This window comes from Linepithema humile, chromosome 6 (assembly GCF_040581485.1).
Source record: "Linepithema humile isolate Giens D197 chromosome 6, Lhum_UNIL_v1.0, whole genome shotgun sequence".
NCBI classification, from domain to species: domain Eukaryota; kingdom Metazoa; phylum Arthropoda; class Insecta; order Hymenoptera; family Formicidae; genus Linepithema; species Linepithema humile.
In genome coordinates, this window is record NC_090133.1 from 19,137,651 (window position 1) to 19,156,544 (window position 18,894).

Sequence of the window (18,894 nt, forward strand, 5' to 3'; positions counted from 1 at the left end):
CACGCACGATTTTCCCCCCACAGTCGTCGGCCAAATTGCCCATTGTCGACGGACACCTCGCGTACGTTGCAATGCCGAAGGTATTCGCTACCCCTTGTCAAAGATTCAACGTTTTAATTCGATTGGAGTGTTTAATTGCCATTGCGCTACTTCGCCGACGGAAGAATGTACTCGCATTATTTCCACGTTTGTTTCCACTGCGCTCGAAAAGCAACTGCATTGAAAAAATTGTTACTTAAAAAGACGTCACCGAATTATTCTACGAATTAATAATAACTGACTGCATAATAGTTGACGGCAAAAATATTAATTTACGCGCAATTATGCATATGAGCGAGAAAACTCGCTTGATTAATTTGATAAAAATTTATCAAAATTGCCGTCACGCATTTGAAAGTGCAGGCGCAATTGATTTCATTAAAGTATTGCCGGGGAAATCTTATTGGCGGCATTTCTAGTAGCGACTGTACGAAAGCCGTGCACGGCCAATTGGCTACTTCCCTCGACGAGGGCTCGTAGGAAGCTGCCTTCAAAGTCATGAGTTATCATTGACCAAAATGACCACGTAATTTGATGGATGGTTCGTCTTAACCAGCGCCGGCCATCAACTCCGATCGATGACTTCTCCGATACCGACAATTACTTTTGAATATTTTACTTCTGAAATTACACTTAATTAAATATTTATACGTTGCTTTTGCCAATTTTTCGTTCGCGTTTTATATGTAATATTATATTATATTATTATATAATATTACACGACAAAATTAATATTTACCGTTTGCGATAATTTTTTCAGAAGCAAATAGAAGATGTTGAGAATTGTGCCTTTTAAAACGTGTATCTAATGTTCTACAAATTGTGTGATAAATGGTACAAATGGTTCGCTCGCACGATATTAAAGCAGAAATGTCATTACGTACCTCCTCGCGCAATCGCCAAATGTCGAGTGATTTTCGAAAGCAGAATGCAGATAGTTAAGCAAGAACTGATCCAGCTCCGCATACGTGCGCTAAGGTCTCTAATTGTTGACCGATCAAGCTGTAAAAATCATTTGTTTGATCTGCTTTGTATATACGTCGGACATCGCAAAGAGATAAGATCGCGCGCGCGAACTCAAAAGCTCCGCCGTGCATGCAAATTTGCGCTAGCAAATTAACGCTGTGCGATAATTTAACTTCCGATACGACTCCTTCGTCACGCCTTAATAAAATTTGCAAAATGTTCTACGCATTTAATTCTGAATGCAGCGCAAATACACGTGTTGAGAAATTAGTATGCGAGAGAAGGAGATAGCAAAAAGGGAAGCCACTAGTGATTAATTAATGTAATTAAATATTACCTGCATTTTGGAAAAAATAACCAGCCCATTTGAGAGATTTTGGTCAACGAGAGAACACCGGGAGCTTACGATTCCGAAAGCGGAAAGCACGAAGACTCGATAAAATACAAGATAACTTATACATATATGGCACGTTTTTAGCGAACACAACGGTTGGTCCAACAATTAGGCGCTTTGGCACGTCATTAAGGCGAAAGACGTCAGAAGATGTTAAGATGTTCAACCTTCTCCGATTACGCGAAAATTCCTCTTTAAGTCTCGTATCGCATACAGTCGCCGTGACGTTAACGGATCAATTTGTCTACTGTGTGAGAAAAATTCGCAAAAGTCGCACCAGCCGCGTCAGAGCCAGATGTCGTTATGAAAGATCGCGGAGAGATCGCAAAGAAGACTGCATTTTCGCCGATCGCGATCGCAGATAATGAATATCGAGCGACTATACTCGGCAAGTGCGACAATTAATCGAGATTCGCGAGTTTGATTCCAAACTGCAGCAACTATGATAAATTCCTTCTGAGAACGGATTGACCTTCCTCAATTATCCGAGATGATAAACGAGCTTTGCATTCTTTGTGTAGCAGGCATCTTTAATGGCAATAAGCGATAAACATTTTTTTTCGCACCATCCATCGGACTTCTCGCAACCGCATTCGAACGTACTTTCGTTATTTCGTATAATTTCCCCGCGGTCTTGTCTCGTCGGAAGTTCATTTATCATCGCGCAGTTGTCAAGCGCTAATTGAACATTTCAACATAATTGCAGCTACGGAAAGATGCAGTGCATCGAATGCTGCGATTTGTTTAACCGCAATTTTTGTGATATTTTTACACAATGACATTTTTTTTATATTTCCACTTATATAAATAATAAAATTTTTATCTCTAGATTCTTATTTTAGAAAACTTGTAAAAAGTAAAAAATAAATAAAAAAGATTTACGCTAGATAAAATATTCGTATATGTGATTGATGCTTCTTTAGATAAATGTCAAAGCTAACTATATTGGGCTTGCATGTACGTTACACCGGCATGGGAATGCAGATCCCAGAACGTCACGGATGTCCCATGGGTTCCATGACCCTCTGACAGTGTATTAGATCGCAGTGAATTAGTTAATGTGAGTCACATGGAGTCGGCAATGAATTACCGTGCTCGCGATGCGTCAACACCGCAGACGACTGCATTTTGGACAGGATCGTTTGTTCAATTATTGGGCCTTCCTTCCTGTTTAACCAGGACGGCAAGCCGACTCATACCGCAGACTCTGCAGTATCCTTATCGTATTCTTTCTATCTTCAACGCATTACACTGTATTATATATTTATACATGATTTACAAATCGTTGCTCAAACACAATCAATGTATCATTAAAAAAAATTCTAAGTTAATTTATTAATAAAAAATGCCAAAGTTTAATAATTATTTAATAAATAAAAAATAATTATTAATTTTTTACGATAATTGATCGTCATCATTTGCGATTACTAATCTAAGCACAGATTTTTTTATACACTAATTATATGTAGAAGATGTAAATCCTAGTTGAGCTTTAATTATAGATTTGTTCTCCTCCAGAGAATTAGGTCTAGGATGCATCGATGCGAGAATATGCCTCGATTATCGAGTGTCTAGCGGAGATTCGACTAAAGAGATAAGTCTAATTAACGTCGGCTATGATGCTATTAGCCGCCGACGCTTTAATGAATCACGCAGTACTCCATTAGCAAATCGCTCTATTAGCTCGTCGATCGTCTGTCTGTCTGGCTCGAATCGGGGCATACGAGTTATGCAAATTCGGAATCAAGTTCGCGCTGTCGCAGCGCAAGTCGATCTTTGACTCCTCTCCTCTCTGTTAATTGCGATAACATATTACGATTTCATGCAACAACATATTTTTCACTAAGTATTTCACCGCTCTAAGCCCTTCAATCTCCCGCGATCCGTGTTATCGCGTAAAAAAAAGTAAGATGGAAACAGCGTGTTTCGTGTGCGTCTGCCCGATAATGCGACGACAAACAAAGCGCGTCGATAACTTCTGAACCTCCTGTACATCTGTTGACTTTGCCGAACTGAAAAATATGCGGAGCTGAATCGTTTTACCCGCAAGACGTCCGCGTATACAAATAATCACGTACTGATCTTAAAAATTAATGCGTACATTTTGGAAAAGTAAACAGTGGTAAGACGAGAAAGAAAAATGTACCGCAATAACGTGTAAAAACGAATCAGCTGTAAAATCTCGAAGAAAAGCAAATTCTAACAAAGATTCGCGCTTGTCGACTATTGATTAGCGCGTATGATATTTCTAAGACTGGTTTTCCGTAAAATCATCTCTCTGAAGAATGATTCTTGTCTTCAAAGTTGCTAAGAAACTCGAGGTTTCTTCTTTTGAAATAAAAGTCAGCAGTGATAATTGCTAGTGGCCTTCGCCACGAGGAACTCTAATTGCATCGTACGTGACCGGCGCTATGGTTTACAATGGTATTATGGTGAGCATTGCAATTATTTAATATATTAATTGATATATTACGCAATTATGACGCGGAAATTGTAGTGTTGCCAATATTAAAAAATTTTTACAAATAAATATAAAAAGCGACGTATCGAGACTTAAAATTAATAAAATTCTGTAAAGGAATGTAATAACCACATGAGAGAGGAAAAATCATAAGTCGACTCGCTTGACACATAAAAAACTGTAAGAGACAAGCATTGTGTAGATCTCATAATTTATCGACACGTTAACCGAGAGAGCTGCGATTTCTATTCGCATCTTGAACGCGGCACACAAGGTAATCTATTCGATCACTAGGCGCAATGAAATACTAATCTTGTCAATGGACTTTTTAAAGAGAAATCTGTCTCTAATGGACGGCAATAAAGTCACGGATGCATCATTAAACGAGACCTATAACAAGAGTTTTTCCAACGGAAAATTACGGCCAATTATCTTTGAAATTAAGCTTCACATAACGAATTAATTCTTCCGCCTGTTTTCTCGACGAGTTTCCAGTTCTGAAAAATTAATGGCAAACGTCAGCATTCATAATCCGTCACACTTGTTCTCTCCCGATAAAAATTGATAACGCGAACACGAGTCAGACGCCGCGTCTGCGCGACTGTCCCTTGATAACCCTGTTTACCGTTTCCAACGTGCGAGCAAAAATACGAGAATAGATTCTGGTCAACCACCTCTGAATCAATTTTCTAAATTTTCGAATTGACGGAATATGTGCAGGAGTGCGTTGAATACGAGTGCAATAATAGTTGAGAAAATAAACAGTGTCACATTACAGATTATATTATTATAAGACAAATATGTATCAAAATATCATGCAAAAATAATGTTGTAAATACAACACTCTGAGCCACGCAATTATTTTATCAAAATCAACATGTTTGTGTGTTATTTTCTGTAATATTAATTTTTATATGCGCTTTTATGGCAGATAGTTTTTCTACGGGAGATCGTCAATATGTTGATAGAAAGTGTAATTAATTTGTAACACGAATAAAATGACGATCTAACGTTCGGATGTTTTGCGACTTATTTGTTTCCGATAATCAGGCGAGTTTCATATTATCGACGACACCCACTCGCAAAGACGTAACAACTGTAATCGAGAACGAGCGGACAAGTCCAAGGTCGTCATCATCATCGACCGGCGATCAAACCGCAGCGCTTGTTATGTCATCGCAATGTACATCGTTGCCCGTCAAATCATCGAATAGCACATACGAACTGATTCACCATAAACATTGCACGTACAACTCGCAACCAGTGATTGAGACAATCGACTTTTATAAATCTTACATCAACGATATCTCTCACGTTTTCAAACGCAAAAAACAATCATCCCGCATAAAGCGCATAAAAAATAAATGTTTTATGGTGAAAAAAATATTACATAACGTAAATTAATATTAGTATCGATTAATATAACGATTTATCAAGAAATATAAAACGTGCTTAATTAATTTCAGGTTATTTTTCATATTTCGTGCCAAAGTTTATAAAATACAATAAAATAGAATGGATAAAGTTTATTGACTCGTCGATTTTTTCCTCGTGCGAGCAAAGAAGATCAAGTAGATTTAGAAACGAGCTTCATCGGTTGCACACCCATGTGCTCGGCGAACTCTTCCGAGGCTTTCAGCTGATTCGGATGATACGTGATTCCACCCTCGCTGTCGACCTTCCTCATATGTTGCCTCTCGGGATCGCCGGCGATCAGAACGGGCTGCTCGCCGGTGGTGGGCAAGTCTCTCAACTGTTTTAGCAAGGTCGACAACCTCTCCTTCGAGCCGCTTGCGAACGCCTCCGGATTGATCGCCATGAAGCATTGTCCCAGATCGGCGATCCTGTCGCCGGTTTTCCAGGGTCGAATGTTCGGCCCGAATTGACTCCCGCTCAGAACGCCGCATAGTGTCTCGACCATCAGGCCCAAACCGTAACCCTTGTATCCAGAATTGCGCTCTGTACCGCCGAGCGGCATCAACATGGAAGCATTGTAGGCCTCCTCGGCATTGCGAGTCACCTTGCCGTCCGATGCGAGTGCCCATCCCTCGGGGATGTCTTCGTCCTTTCGTATGGCCAGCTCAATCTTGCCGAGAGCAACGGCGGTGGTCGCCATGTCGAGAACAAATTGGTCGCCGTCGCAGGCACTCATGCCCAAGGATAAGGGATTCGTTCCCAAGCCAGCCTTCATGCTGCGTGTCGGTGCCATAAGTGGGCTCGTGTTGGTGCACGTAAAGCCGATTAGGCCCTTCTCCATCGCCATCAAAGTGTAGTAGCCGCAGATGCCGTAGTGATTGGAACCGCGCGCCGCCACCATGCCGATGCCGAATTTCTTGGCCTTCTCTATGGCAAGCTCCATGCAATATTTACCGACCACTTGACCCAGCGCGTTCTTACCGTCTACGAGTGCTATCGCCTAAAATGGCGTAAAGAAATTTCTAAATATTGTATAAAATCCGTAACTCTCTTAAGGTCCGACAATTGCGGTGGAACTTGGCGTTTCGCGATTCAGTTTCGCGTTATTTCTATCTTTTGAAAATATTATGTTTTTTTAATGAGTTTTTTTTATTTTCAAGTGAAAAATAAAAACTTTTTACGTAAGTTTCTGACCGATGCGCGTTAGATACGCGCTAAATAGTACGTATCATGTTTGATACACGAGTGATTGTGCACGCGAGCGTACCCGACAATGCCGGCAATTTTCACGAATGAAAATACTTCGCAGAGTAATTAGAGCCGTACTAATTAGCGTTTGTGTGCTTATTAGCAATCGCCAAATTGTCGACGCGTCATTCATACGGTAAATTGCCGCGTCTGTGTTTCCGACAATGCCGGCAATTTTCACGATGACGAGTGCTTTAAAAAGTGATTAAAACGGCTCTAATTAGCGTTCGTGTTTCGTCGTCGGTCGAATTGTCAACAAATCTATTGAACAAATTATCGCTTTGTTTCAACGAACGCGATGCGAGTGATTTTGTCAAATCGAACATGCTCTATGTATGTTCGATTTGATAAAATATATTGAAATATTTACAGCCGATCGAAAGCGCGATAAGGAAAACACGAAGCTTACAAGTCCGCGACAAATGCAGTTTACAAGCGAAGAAAATAAATCCTATTAATCAAGAGAACGCATATCTTATCGGGTCATCGGTTGTTAAGATACGAAGACCGGCTGTGCGGCGAGAAATCGTCCCGGTGTTATCATCGCTGCGAAATGCAAACATCGTTTTTTATGGTATCACATATGTAAATTATCTTTAATCGCGTTCGAAAAAATATTTACGTCACTGATAGATTCGTTGATCAAATTTGATTACGAGCAGTGTCTTTTTATGCACAGTGCGTCAACAAAATACGCAAAACGATACGTTGCAATCCAAATTATTCATTTTTAATCTTTTATTTATTATTTCTTTATCATTAACATGAACAATTTTAATTGTTTTAGTAATTTTAGTTATAATCAATTTTATGAGGTAAATAAAGAATGAATAGATTAAAGAAATAAAAAATTTGAGTTTAAATTGAGAATTGCGTCACTCAAGTTCCACCACGCTCGGAAGATCCATTCGAACCTGAAAGTCGGTGACGATTTGCGGCCGGGCGGTAGGATCGGTGATCCTGTTTTCGATGTCCGTCACATACATTTGCATGCGGTTCATCCCGTGGCTGAAATGACCTCTGTAATCCGCCGTCATCAGATGGTGACCGACGGCGTGAGCGTCTTCCGGCGTGGTGCCGGCTTTGCGCATGCAATTTTCGATAAATCTGATGACCTCGTCCTTAGGGACGACTTTCCCATCGTAGTCCTGGCATCCAGTCGCCATTCTGACGACGTTGACGACGGTATGTGTGCGCGACGACGCACTTCTTAAAATCGCCCAGAACTGACTGAGCGCTGGTCTGCCGACTTTTATCAGCATCTTGTTTTGAATTGTTTGCGTTTCTTGATGATCGCGATCGACCAATCTCGCTTCACTTGATTTATCTTATCAAACACTTCTCTAATGAGTAGCCGTCTCTCTACATCAATTTGAGAAAACGTCGTGTGCGTTCTCACCAGTTCTATCGCAATTTATACACTTCGGCTATCGTCATTTATCATTCGAAACTGCGACGGAAATTGAGGTCAAATTGATTACTTCGTTTTCGAATTCACTTTCGCGATACTCGATTTGGTAAATGTTAAATTTTACTTTACGACGAAATCGTATTGTAACAAATATTACAATGACTAAACTGCAGGCATAATTGATAATCACTGAGCGAGAGTAGATTGTAAATAAGAGCAAGATGATTACGATTTTTATTTCCTGCGCGTCGTTTACGTAGTAAAATAAATGTCTTATTTTTCTCCTCTTGCGTCGAATTGATTCCGTGTTTCAAGTTCTTCTACTTCATATGAACTTAGCGGCAGATGGTATCAGTAGAATCACGTGTTTAGTGTTGCAGTTGGCCGACATATTACGTATGTATGTACACGTATCAGCAATCACAGACGCGAGCTTCCGAGCGAATCGACGAGCTCCACTTACACCGATTCACCTTCATACGCAGATTTAACTTCGCAGCAGAGAATTGCTAGTTTTCAATCTTTTCCTCTTCCAGAAAAAAACTTGCCATTCTGTATATCGGATTTCATAGATGACAGCGTGTCTCACGTGCTGCGCGTTCGATTGTTACACCGCCGACATCGACGTTGCTCTTACAAAACACTGAGAATCGCGTCGTCTGGCGGGAACTTTGAGCAAGTTTTCATTGTCGAAACCAGAATTATCAGCAATATGTTCGATGAAATTGATTAAGGGAATCACAAAGTATCAGATTAAGCTTCCTCTTTGTTCAAATAAAACTCGTATGCTCTTATTTGTAGAAGATAAGCTTGACATCGATAGGCCAACGTTTATTATTATTCAATAAATAATTATTACGCAGTATTAAATATTTTTCATACAAAAGTTAGACTTGCGTAAATCTTGCAACCATTTTACTTAGCATAATGCTTGTTTATGAATGTTTATAGGTAAAAAATAAGTTTCTCTTTGCATCGTTAAATGAAAATTGATAATAATTAATCATTATAACAGTAATTATATTAATTTCGATAGAATCGCATGGCAACAGATTTAATCTGTACGAGGCGAATTTACTGAACGTACTATCATATCTGCGATGTTCGTCTCGCACGATCGATCGGTTATGTTTCCCTGCCTTTAACCAACTCTAATCTAAAAATTAAACTGCACGTATGAATCAGATCGCAAATAAAAGACAAAATATGCAAATACATGTTCAGTGAGCGAACGAAAGAAAAGAGCAACGCAACGTTCAGTTACATAAACAGATACTCGCTATTTGCGAGATGTATGTAAAATCGGCATAATCCACCCACGTCGATCGTACATGCGATTCGATTATGCACGGATCGCCAGTTTATGCAATCACGACGATACTTGACATAGGAAGAAAATAAGTTCAATGGCAAATCACGCGAAATCGTAGACGATTTGTCGTCTACGTTCTGTCTTTCTTTAACTATTCCGCGAATGGATTCGCGTAGAATGAGGAAGAGCCTTGAAACAGTATGTGTGACATACGTTTCTAACCACACAAAAAAAACACCGCACTATATCAAGTAATGTCGAACCGTTATGTCTTCGGGCACGCGCCGAGTGATCAATTAGATCGACTATAACTCTTCTACATCGGTCGCTTGGCAGACTCTTTGGCGACAGTACAGATAGTTACGATGAAATCTTCGCCTTTCAACGAATTGCAAAATCGCTAAGTCATTATAGCGTAACCGCTTTTTCAGATTATAATATGTCACGAGCTTGGAAGAAAAAGGATCGCAAATCACAACCTTCTGCAGAATTTTTCAGACTTTTTTAGAGATAAGACAATTTTTTTATTCTTTATACTTTTAGTTTGTAAAAAATACAAAAAAACGATTATTACTGAAATAATCTGATTTATCTAAAATATAAACATAATGTCGTCGAAATAACTTCTTTCCCGAGTAAATGTTTATAATAATAATAACAATAAAAATGTTAATATTTTTATAAATTTAGAATTATACTCCTATTTTCTCAATTATAATCCCAGATATGGAGAACATTGTTAGGAAGTATAATTTACACGTTCGGAATTGCGCGTCTCCAAAATGCAATGTGATATCGCGTGTGATTAATCGACAATTATATTTCTCTTGTATGAAATGTTGCTGCGAGATAAAAAGAACCACTTCTCTTTAATTAAACTTGTAGCGACCACAATTTCTACGGGATTCCCATTATATTATCGTCACAAAATTTCTTCGAAGTCGCGGTTTTCATAAATGATCGACATTATATGCACACGTGTAAGGACGTGTTATCGCGGGGGCTTTAATCACTACGATAACTAGCTCATTACTTCGCTGGAATTCGGGATTTATTATATTCGTGAAAACAAAATGTTACACGATGAAATTATCGCGCCTGTAACGCGACGTAGAAAATAATAAATTTATTGTTATATAACATTAGCGAATTGGAGTAGAAGGAAGTTTGCTACGACTTTAATTGGAACTCTAATCGGCGAGATCATTAGATTAATTAGTATGTAATCGGTAATGCGTGTTTAGTGATCGCGATTATTATATACAATATAATTGTACATATAATATGCTTTAATTCGTGATGCGACGTCTGATGATTAATTTATCGTTTATTTGATTATAGAAGTTTCCTACATCAAGAGATTCGGTTACAATCGCATTTTTCCGTGAGAACGCTTGAAACACTCGACCGCATAAGACGTGCATATCTCGCGCTAAAATCAAATCGAGGAGGCTCGTCGGTGATTCATGTATCGCGGTACATTAGCGAGATTACATCATAAATATTTAATTTCATAATCATAATTATAAGTTACCCAACGCGCACGACAACCGTAAGTCGGAAAAAATCTCGGGATTACCAGAAAATTGATAAAATCGCTTCGAAAAAATCTCACGAATAAAATATTCTACTTTTAATGGCACTGAAGTAAAATGAATCATTTATATATGTAAAATTGCAAACAAATGAGACAAATGACGCGAATAAAGCGCAGTGTAAATAATAATTCAAGTTATTTTGTTTTAATATGTCTGAGACAATATTACGTCACAATCGTATGTAAAATAACGTAATCGTATACGTAAAAATAACGTAAAAATAATTATCAAAAGTCTCTCGCAAATCACATTGTTTAAAACGTCATATTCGACGTAATGCCGATAAATTACGCGAGCAAGGATAAATATTTTGATCTGATGCGCGTACCTATAAGAATGTAAAGATTTATGACGTACGTTAATCATTGATATCTCTCCCTCGCGTCGATGTTTCATTTTATGATTATCGCAAGGCTCCATAAATTATGAGCACCGAATTTTAATCGAACAATTTTTAATTGCCCAAGTGGCGATCACGTGTAGAATAGCATGACAGAATCACGTGAAGGACAGAATAGACAATCACCGCCGCCGACCGAAGAAAAATTTAAAAAGTTTGAAAAGAAAGAAAAATATGCAAGCTTTACAAAGGAATGCAATTTTCCACAGAATCTCGTTTTACACGTTTGTGGATTTCAAAAGATGGTTTTCTTCGCCTATTTCTACAGTGCCATTGGCGATTGAGATAATGCAATAGACTGTACAAGAAAATAGGAGGATTATTTCAAGAGTGCGGTTATAAAATTTTTTCAAATGCGTTGCGGATTGCGTGTTATGGAGAGCGAACTCAATATCATGCAAATCTTTTTTACCGAGCGTAATAATATAAATTACTCTTTATGTTAAGAAGTGCATTAAATCTTGCAATTTAGTAGCAACTACAGATTACATTAATAGCAGACGAGTTTTTATATATTACATTCGAAAAATACTTTTACGATGCTATAAATTCTTTGAAAGAAAGCTTGCAATTTCCTTTTATCATCATAGTTCCTTTCAATATGCAATTTAAGCATATATTGGAATACGAGGAAGCCGGCAATAAAAGAGAGTATTCGTAGATACACCTGCGGCTGAGGCGGCGAGTTTGCGAAGAGCACACATATGCGAAAAATTTGCGCGTGACGTACATCGGATGACGAACGGCGGTTAGAATTACGCGATTGCACGGGGTGCTTCGCGTTTCAATCGAGGCCACGACGCATTGTTCCTTCAGAAGCACGCGGAAAGCCTGAAAATCCCGGGCAGACTTGGCACGCATCGTGACAGGTAATCTCGCGGGGCTTCTCTAGTGATTCGTTGCAAAACAGAGAAGAGAGAAGGTGAAAATAGAGCGTGGCGTTAGCACCCACTCCGAAACAGTCACGAATCCCTCGTTTTCTTTGCGCAGCTGAATAAACTTCGCAATCAGTCAGAATTTAATTATATTTAATCGATTTAATCCATGCGTCCGGGAAAATATTTTTGTTATCGCGTTTCGTTTGATCACTGTTGATCAATTAATATTTTTCTACTGTGAACGCATTAACTAAATATAGATTTATCTATAATATATCATAATTGTTCATAAAAACTGTCAACTTAATTCTTATATAAATTTTAATATAAAATTATATTAATTTAACTTCAGATGTAAATTTCTGCGGAAATAACAAGACGTTAACTTTTGCAAAATGTGACGAAGCCGCAAATCTCTAAGTAATCGGCGAATTAAAGAATGTCGACGTGCACAATTCATGGTTTCCTGATGAGCGATACAACAATTCCGTAGCATAAATTTACACATCTCTTGATACAAACGATAACAGTGATACGCGCTCATTGTAAAGCCATATCCGTTTACATGGTAATTGTGTGATCGGAAAGCGATATAATTTTATTGTGTCTCATCACCAATTTTACAGCAGAGTTAAAATATTCATTACTACATTTGCATTATTTATAATACATTTATTCATGATAAAATAGATCAGAAATGGGAATTAGTTGCAACTTTCGGCTCGATTTTCTGATTGACGTCCACTGTCCCCTCCTTGCTGCTCACATTCTAGTAACGAGTCACCAAACGCGCTATCAACACCCTTATGTATAACTAAGGTGCGTGATATTCAGCCTCAGGAATGACCATATCACAAATGCAACAAGATAATAAATATGAGGTAATAGATTTCCACTTCACCTGTGAGGTACTATTATTAATGCATTCTTCAACAATAGTGCCTCACAGGTGATATGGAAATCTATATTTGTCCCATAGTTATTATCTTGTTGCATTTGTGATATGGACATTCCTGAGACTGAGTATCGCGTACCTTAGTTATGGGCGTTGTTAGCGCGTTTGTTGACTCGTTGTTAGTATGCGAACGGCAAGGAAGGGGCAGGAGGCGTCAATCAGAAAATCGAGCTGAAAGTTGCAACTAATTTCCATCTCTGAAATAGATAATGCCATAAATACTATCCTTATACAAATTTACGTGCTAGTTTCAACGTTAACGATGCAAATACGGATAAGAAAAAGCACGATCCATTTTAACTAATATACGTATCCTATAAATATTAATTTGAAAACTATAAATTGCGAGTAATAATTATTTATATATAGACAGAAAAATTTTAATCATCATTTATGACACTTTTGTTACAATTTTTCCTTTCTAAACTAATCGCGAGAAAGCAATAAATTGTTTCACATTATAACCGCGGCTTCGTTACGCACGTCGACACAATTTTTAACTTCAATAATCGAATATGTATTTCTATTGTGCAAGTACAAGTTACTTCCGTTGGACGTCGTGCGAGCCGGCACGATCAATCGTAAGAAAATGCGAGGATGTACACGAGAAAGTCGAGCACGTGCCACTGATATACAGGCTCGTCCAAAATACATTTTGTCAATTTCACGAACGCGTTTACAAACAACACAACAAAACGAACTAATTATCTTATGATAAAAATTCACAATTTATGGCTTGAAAAATACTGCTTTTATCATTGAGAGCGCAAAGTAAAGATATTGAACTAGAAAAAGACATTAGATACAAGAAAAATATTGATGTTTGTGTTCAATATTCATCGCTTGCCATGTACTTAAAATATATATCGATATTTACATACATCTGCAATATTAATAAAATATCGATATCTGAATATGATTAAAAATTTACAGGAAACTATAAACTGTACGTATAATTGCAAGCTCGATATCTATGAACATAACTGTAAACTTTCTACAACCATGTCTATAAACCCGATACACGCCTATAAATATTTCTTCAACGTACCACTTGCACTTTTTGATAATAAAACACAGCAACTACACGGACGAAAAAATTTCTGAAAGTAGATTTGAACCATCCGATAAGATTAATATCACGAGGGGACTATTTGCAACTACAAGCGGCCAAGAATAAGTCGAGATAATAAGTTTCCAACCCTTATAATGTATCATCTACGAAATTTGCCGTTCCTAATTCTTCCCTAGCAATGAAACAATAACCAATTTCTAGTCTATTCGAAAACAACGAAAAACAACGCGGCTTTATTAAGAGAGCCAAATTTAGTCGAATCGATTTATATTCGACCGAAAATTAAGCTCTCAGAAACACGATCCAACGAAGAGCCATTTCTTCGGTTTCACCACCAATATTTTCTTATCGATATAATTTTTTGTCGGTAATATTTCGTCGTAAATAAGCGAACTTTATTGCCAATAACAATAATTTACGAACACGCAAAAATTGGCGAAATAAATGTTATCGGCCGCCCTAAAAAGAACGAGTATCGTGTTTGCGATTTCCGCAACAGTTGGAAGAAATGGAGAAGTTATTACTATATTGTTTTTGTTATGCGTTCGCATGTGAAAAAAAAAGTTGAAAAACATGCAGCAAAACATTAATATACAATCGCGATAAGCAATCATAAAATCTTATTTTCAAATCGTAGAAAATTTTCAGAGTGAATGTCATAATAATTTTATCAAACTGTACATATCAGATAAATCCTCTTGTGATGTTAATCACGTAATTAGTGATATTAAAGTTTAGCATAAAGAGCTGATCAAGTTACTTATAGCGTCGATTATAATAACGCCAATGTCACGGACGTTTTTGTATTTTTAAAATACATTTTGTATTTTAATAACATAATTATTTGCAATATGTTTTTAATAGTAAAGAATAGTTATATAAATGCGTAAAATCAAATATATAAATATGATTTCTCTAAATATTAAAAATGTAGTGCATCGATTGTCTAGACAAAGTCCAGACAGAGAAAATGAAAGATTCAAATTATGCAAAATAATATTTCAAGAAATAATTTTAAATCTTTCTAAGTGTCGTCTTTCGTTTTTCTCGCCTGTGCGTGAATTAATTTCATGGTTGCTGATTAGTAGTTGAGACCTGTTACAAGTTGCGGAGAGGCTTGATAATCACATCCGTCATTCCCAGAAAGAAATTCGCCTTCAATTTACTGAATCATCACAAACTGACACATATAATGTATTCCATATAATAAAATTATGTAACATTTAAAATTATTTTATTTCTTCTTTGCTTAATCAGATTATATATATATATATATATATATATATATATATATATAGAAATTAATCTCAATTAATTAATCTCAAATATACAGATTATATGTAACGATTATCTTGAATCCAATTATCAAAGATTAAAACAAATTTTGCGAATTAGTTGAAAGTTTTTATTTGCCACTTGACGCACTGTAAAATCGTTCTTTTTTATAAAAATTCTTCTTTTTCAAGCCTCTCCGCTTTCTCTCTGCAGGTTCCCTATTTTTTGCAGTTTAAGTTTTATCGAATTTGGGTAACAAAATAAAAATTCATAGTTTCTCATGACCAATTGTTAAATAAAATCTCGCATTGACTAACTCATAATAATCGCGCGAATTAATAAATCGCAGTAATCTTGCTTCGTAAAATTCAAATAAGGTACTCACCAGGGTGTTCTGATATCCCAGTCCATAATCCTCGCTCTCTCTTCGATCGGCCATCTTGACTTTCTATCCCGTGGGAAAAGAGTAAAAAACTCAAAAAATGTTTTACTCGCTCAGGAAAACGCCGTCAACAGCAGGGTGGAGGCAGGATAGTGGAGAGGAGATGAGCGTAGATGGGAAGACTCGCGGTGTCCAACTACAACTTAACGCTTGATCCACGATTAAGTGTCAAAGATGCTCGGTCTTCTCCTTCCTTGTTCCTTCCCGTTGCGGCAATTTGTCAATGATACACCTTATCATGAGTGTACGACACCCTGGCGTCAGGAAAACTTCCGGAATCCCGATTTTTTATCAAATTCTTCGCGAGCGTCGCGGTGGGAAGTCAACGGTTGATTACACAATGTTTGTTAATGAAGAAATAGGTCAAAGCCCAGCGAGAAAAATTTTCTCTCTTGAAAGCAATCTCTAGTAAACAAAAAAAAAAAAACTGAACTGTTATTTCACAACTTGAAAATAATTATTAATTATTGCAGACAATTTTACATGTAATTTGTACTACAAATACAAGATATTTCTTGCATTTTAATCTCGAGGGTTAACGATTTTGTCAACTTCGTAACGTGCTTCGAATTAATCGTGTCGATAAGACCGTGGTCCAGAAATAACCTTGTCATTTATGTGCTTCGTGAAATTGATACATTTACTATTCCCGCGACTGTGTCTGCGAACCGGCGCGACGAAAAGCATCCGTGCGATCGAATCTCGTGCACTGGCAATTCATATTGCGGTGACAGCGCGCTTTCTTAGAAAACGCGTGAAAAGCACTTATAAAACGCGTCATATAATCGCAATTGATAGCGCTTTCGCGACGATGTTAACAGCGCGAAGAGAGTCGCGACTTTGATAAAAGAAGGCTCAAGATATCGTCCAGTCATTATGCAAACACCGACCTGCTGTAACGATCGGCAACGAATAAACTAGCTGCCCGACAAATAAAAAATTAGTCACCGATCCTACTGCACTTTCCGATCGGCGTTGTAACGCGATCGTTTCTATATTACATTCAGAACGGACTTTCGAGCTAGTAAATATTGACGATGAGAACGTTTCGAGAACCAAATACGCTTATCACGACAGTTCGAGGTTCTCGTTCATTCGTTATCGATAGAGCCGGTCGTTTTCGTATTAACGATTTTTCGAATCGTATTAAATACTCCGTAAAATAATATTCAAAAAAATGCCTTACTTGTCGAACTTCGTGCCTCCGAAATCTTTGACCGATTGGAGCGGTGAAGCGCGCAAGATTAATCTTCTTAATCTTAATCTTCAAAATTCATCGTGTTATTTGTGCGCGAAAACGACAGCGAGTGGTTGGTTTCGTGTACGTGGCGAATTTGGCAGAGTGCAGGACTTTTCTGTCAAAGATCGATGATTGGATCGTCGCGACTGACAACGCGTGAGATCTTTCGTGACGCGGCGAGCGCGACGCTTCGCGTGCGCCTCTGACTGCCCGGCTGGACGGTCGCGAGCCGACTGATAGGTATATGAATGAAGCGGACAAGATTTCAGTCGACAGTGTTTGCGAGCAAATTCAAAATTCTACATCGGCGATGACGGCATGAGCGATAATCGTCGGCGCTGTTGCCCGCGATTGCTCCTGCGATCGATCGTTCGAACTAGCATTCGATGACGTAAAGTCATGTTTAAACAAAAATGTAACGTAACAAAGTTTCGCTCTTTGAAACAACAAACATGTGAATTTTGAATGACAACTTCTGTTCTATCGAATTTTTCTCGTCGAATTTTCTTCGCAAATAGAATTTTAATACAATCGACCATTTTGCCTTTATTTCTAATAATCCTTACACGAAAAGCAGTTTTAGAACAAAAAAATAAGTTTACAATAAGCGAATCTTTCTGATTTCTTACGCCATCGCAAATTTAGAACTTATTGATTCGTAAGATCATAAATCAGAATTACAACCGAGTAGTCTGTTAATTATTTTCAAATTGACACGGCGATTAATATCAATATAATGGCTATCCATACTCAAGCACTAAGGATACTCTTAATTGTCAAGGAAAATATGCGTTGAAAGTGACCTTTCCTATAGACATGATAAAAAAATGTCACTTAGCTTTTCCATGATTCGGCGAGAAACAAGTAGGTCAGTTTTATGAACATGATAATTTTCAATGAATACAATTAATAAGTTAAGCCGTGGACGATGACCTTTTCCTTTTCCTTGTATTATCATTACCTCGTTCGCACGCGATATAAGCTACTTTTACAGAATACGAATAAAGGCGATCGACCTTGACCATCAATTTGCCATTGCATTAATTGATGCAAAAACAATACTAATTAATTATCAAATACTTCAATCTCACGTAACATTTGAATCGTCAGTGACGCTTTCCAGATCACAATCGGACGATCGAAAGAAAATAGATAACAAAAGCATATCAATGTTTGATATCGATATGTCGACATATATTTTACATCACCTACATCCGTCGCAAATAATTTATTATATACTAAAATACAAATTTCTCATAATAATATTACTACAAATAAAAATGATTTGTTCTTTTCTCTATTTTAATTTAATATTTAAATGTTATTGTTTTTCTTGCATTATATGAAATATTAAGCATACAAATTTTGCATAATTTATACCGCGCTACTGAACATCGAACTCTTTATATTCATGCGAATTACGTTATTTGTGACCTCCATTTGTTAAAGGTTTTTCCCCGTTGATCTATGCATACCGTTTATCGCGCGTCTACGTCGTGTAATTTCTTTTTTTTTTTACGACGCAATCAACGGCACTACGAACAAACGCTGATTAAACGAGCCTTCTCAGCAAGAGCGATTCTAAACTTCCGATTTTAACGACACAAAAAATTATTTATTAGTGAATGAGAATAATATTCCAGCAAAATTTCGTCAGATCAAAAATCGATGTTAATTCCATCAGACAAAAATGTCTAAAGTAAACATTTACGAACATTTTCTAAGCATGCAATCGAAATGGAATACGAAAAAAACCATATGGCGTAATAAAAACACTGTGGATTACC

At 37.4% G+C, this 18,894-nt stretch overlaps 2 protein-coding genes across 3 annotated transcripts in view; both read right to left on the minus strand.

Annotated features, from left to right (window-relative positions):
• Positions 1 to 17,364, minus strand: part of ClC-a (chloride channel protein 2) — a 31,535-nt gene extending 14,171 nt beyond the window's left edge. Inside the window, exons 1-2 of one of the 2 annotated variants that reach the window (XM_012378318.2) lie at positions 17,054 to 17,364; positions 15,811 to 16,270 (exon numbers count right to left, since the gene is read on the minus strand). In XM_012378318.2, the coding sequence (XP_012233741.1) occupies positions 15,811 to 15,864 (54 nt within the window). In that variant the 5' untranslated portion in view covers positions 15,865 to 16,270; positions 17,054 to 17,364. Of the gene's footprint in view, positions 1 to 1,342; positions 1,364 to 15,810; positions 16,271 to 17,053 lie in introns of those variants that run through there. The other variant, XM_012378320.2, reaches the window with a different exon arrangement.
• LOC105678750 (uncharacterized oxidoreductase YjmC) lies at positions 4,621 to 8,589 on the minus strand. The gene is made up of 2 exons (XM_012378330.2): positions 7,439 to 8,589; positions 4,621 to 6,276 (listed from the first exon to the last, which is right to left on the minus strand). Exons 1-2 carry the CDS (start codon positions 7,784 to 7,786, stop codon positions 5,428 to 5,430), a joined length of 1,197 nt encoding a protein of 398 aa, XP_012233753.1. The 5' UTR covers positions 7,787 to 8,589; the 3' UTR covers positions 4,621 to 5,427.
• Positions 17,365 to 18,894: the final 1,530 nt, after the last annotated feature.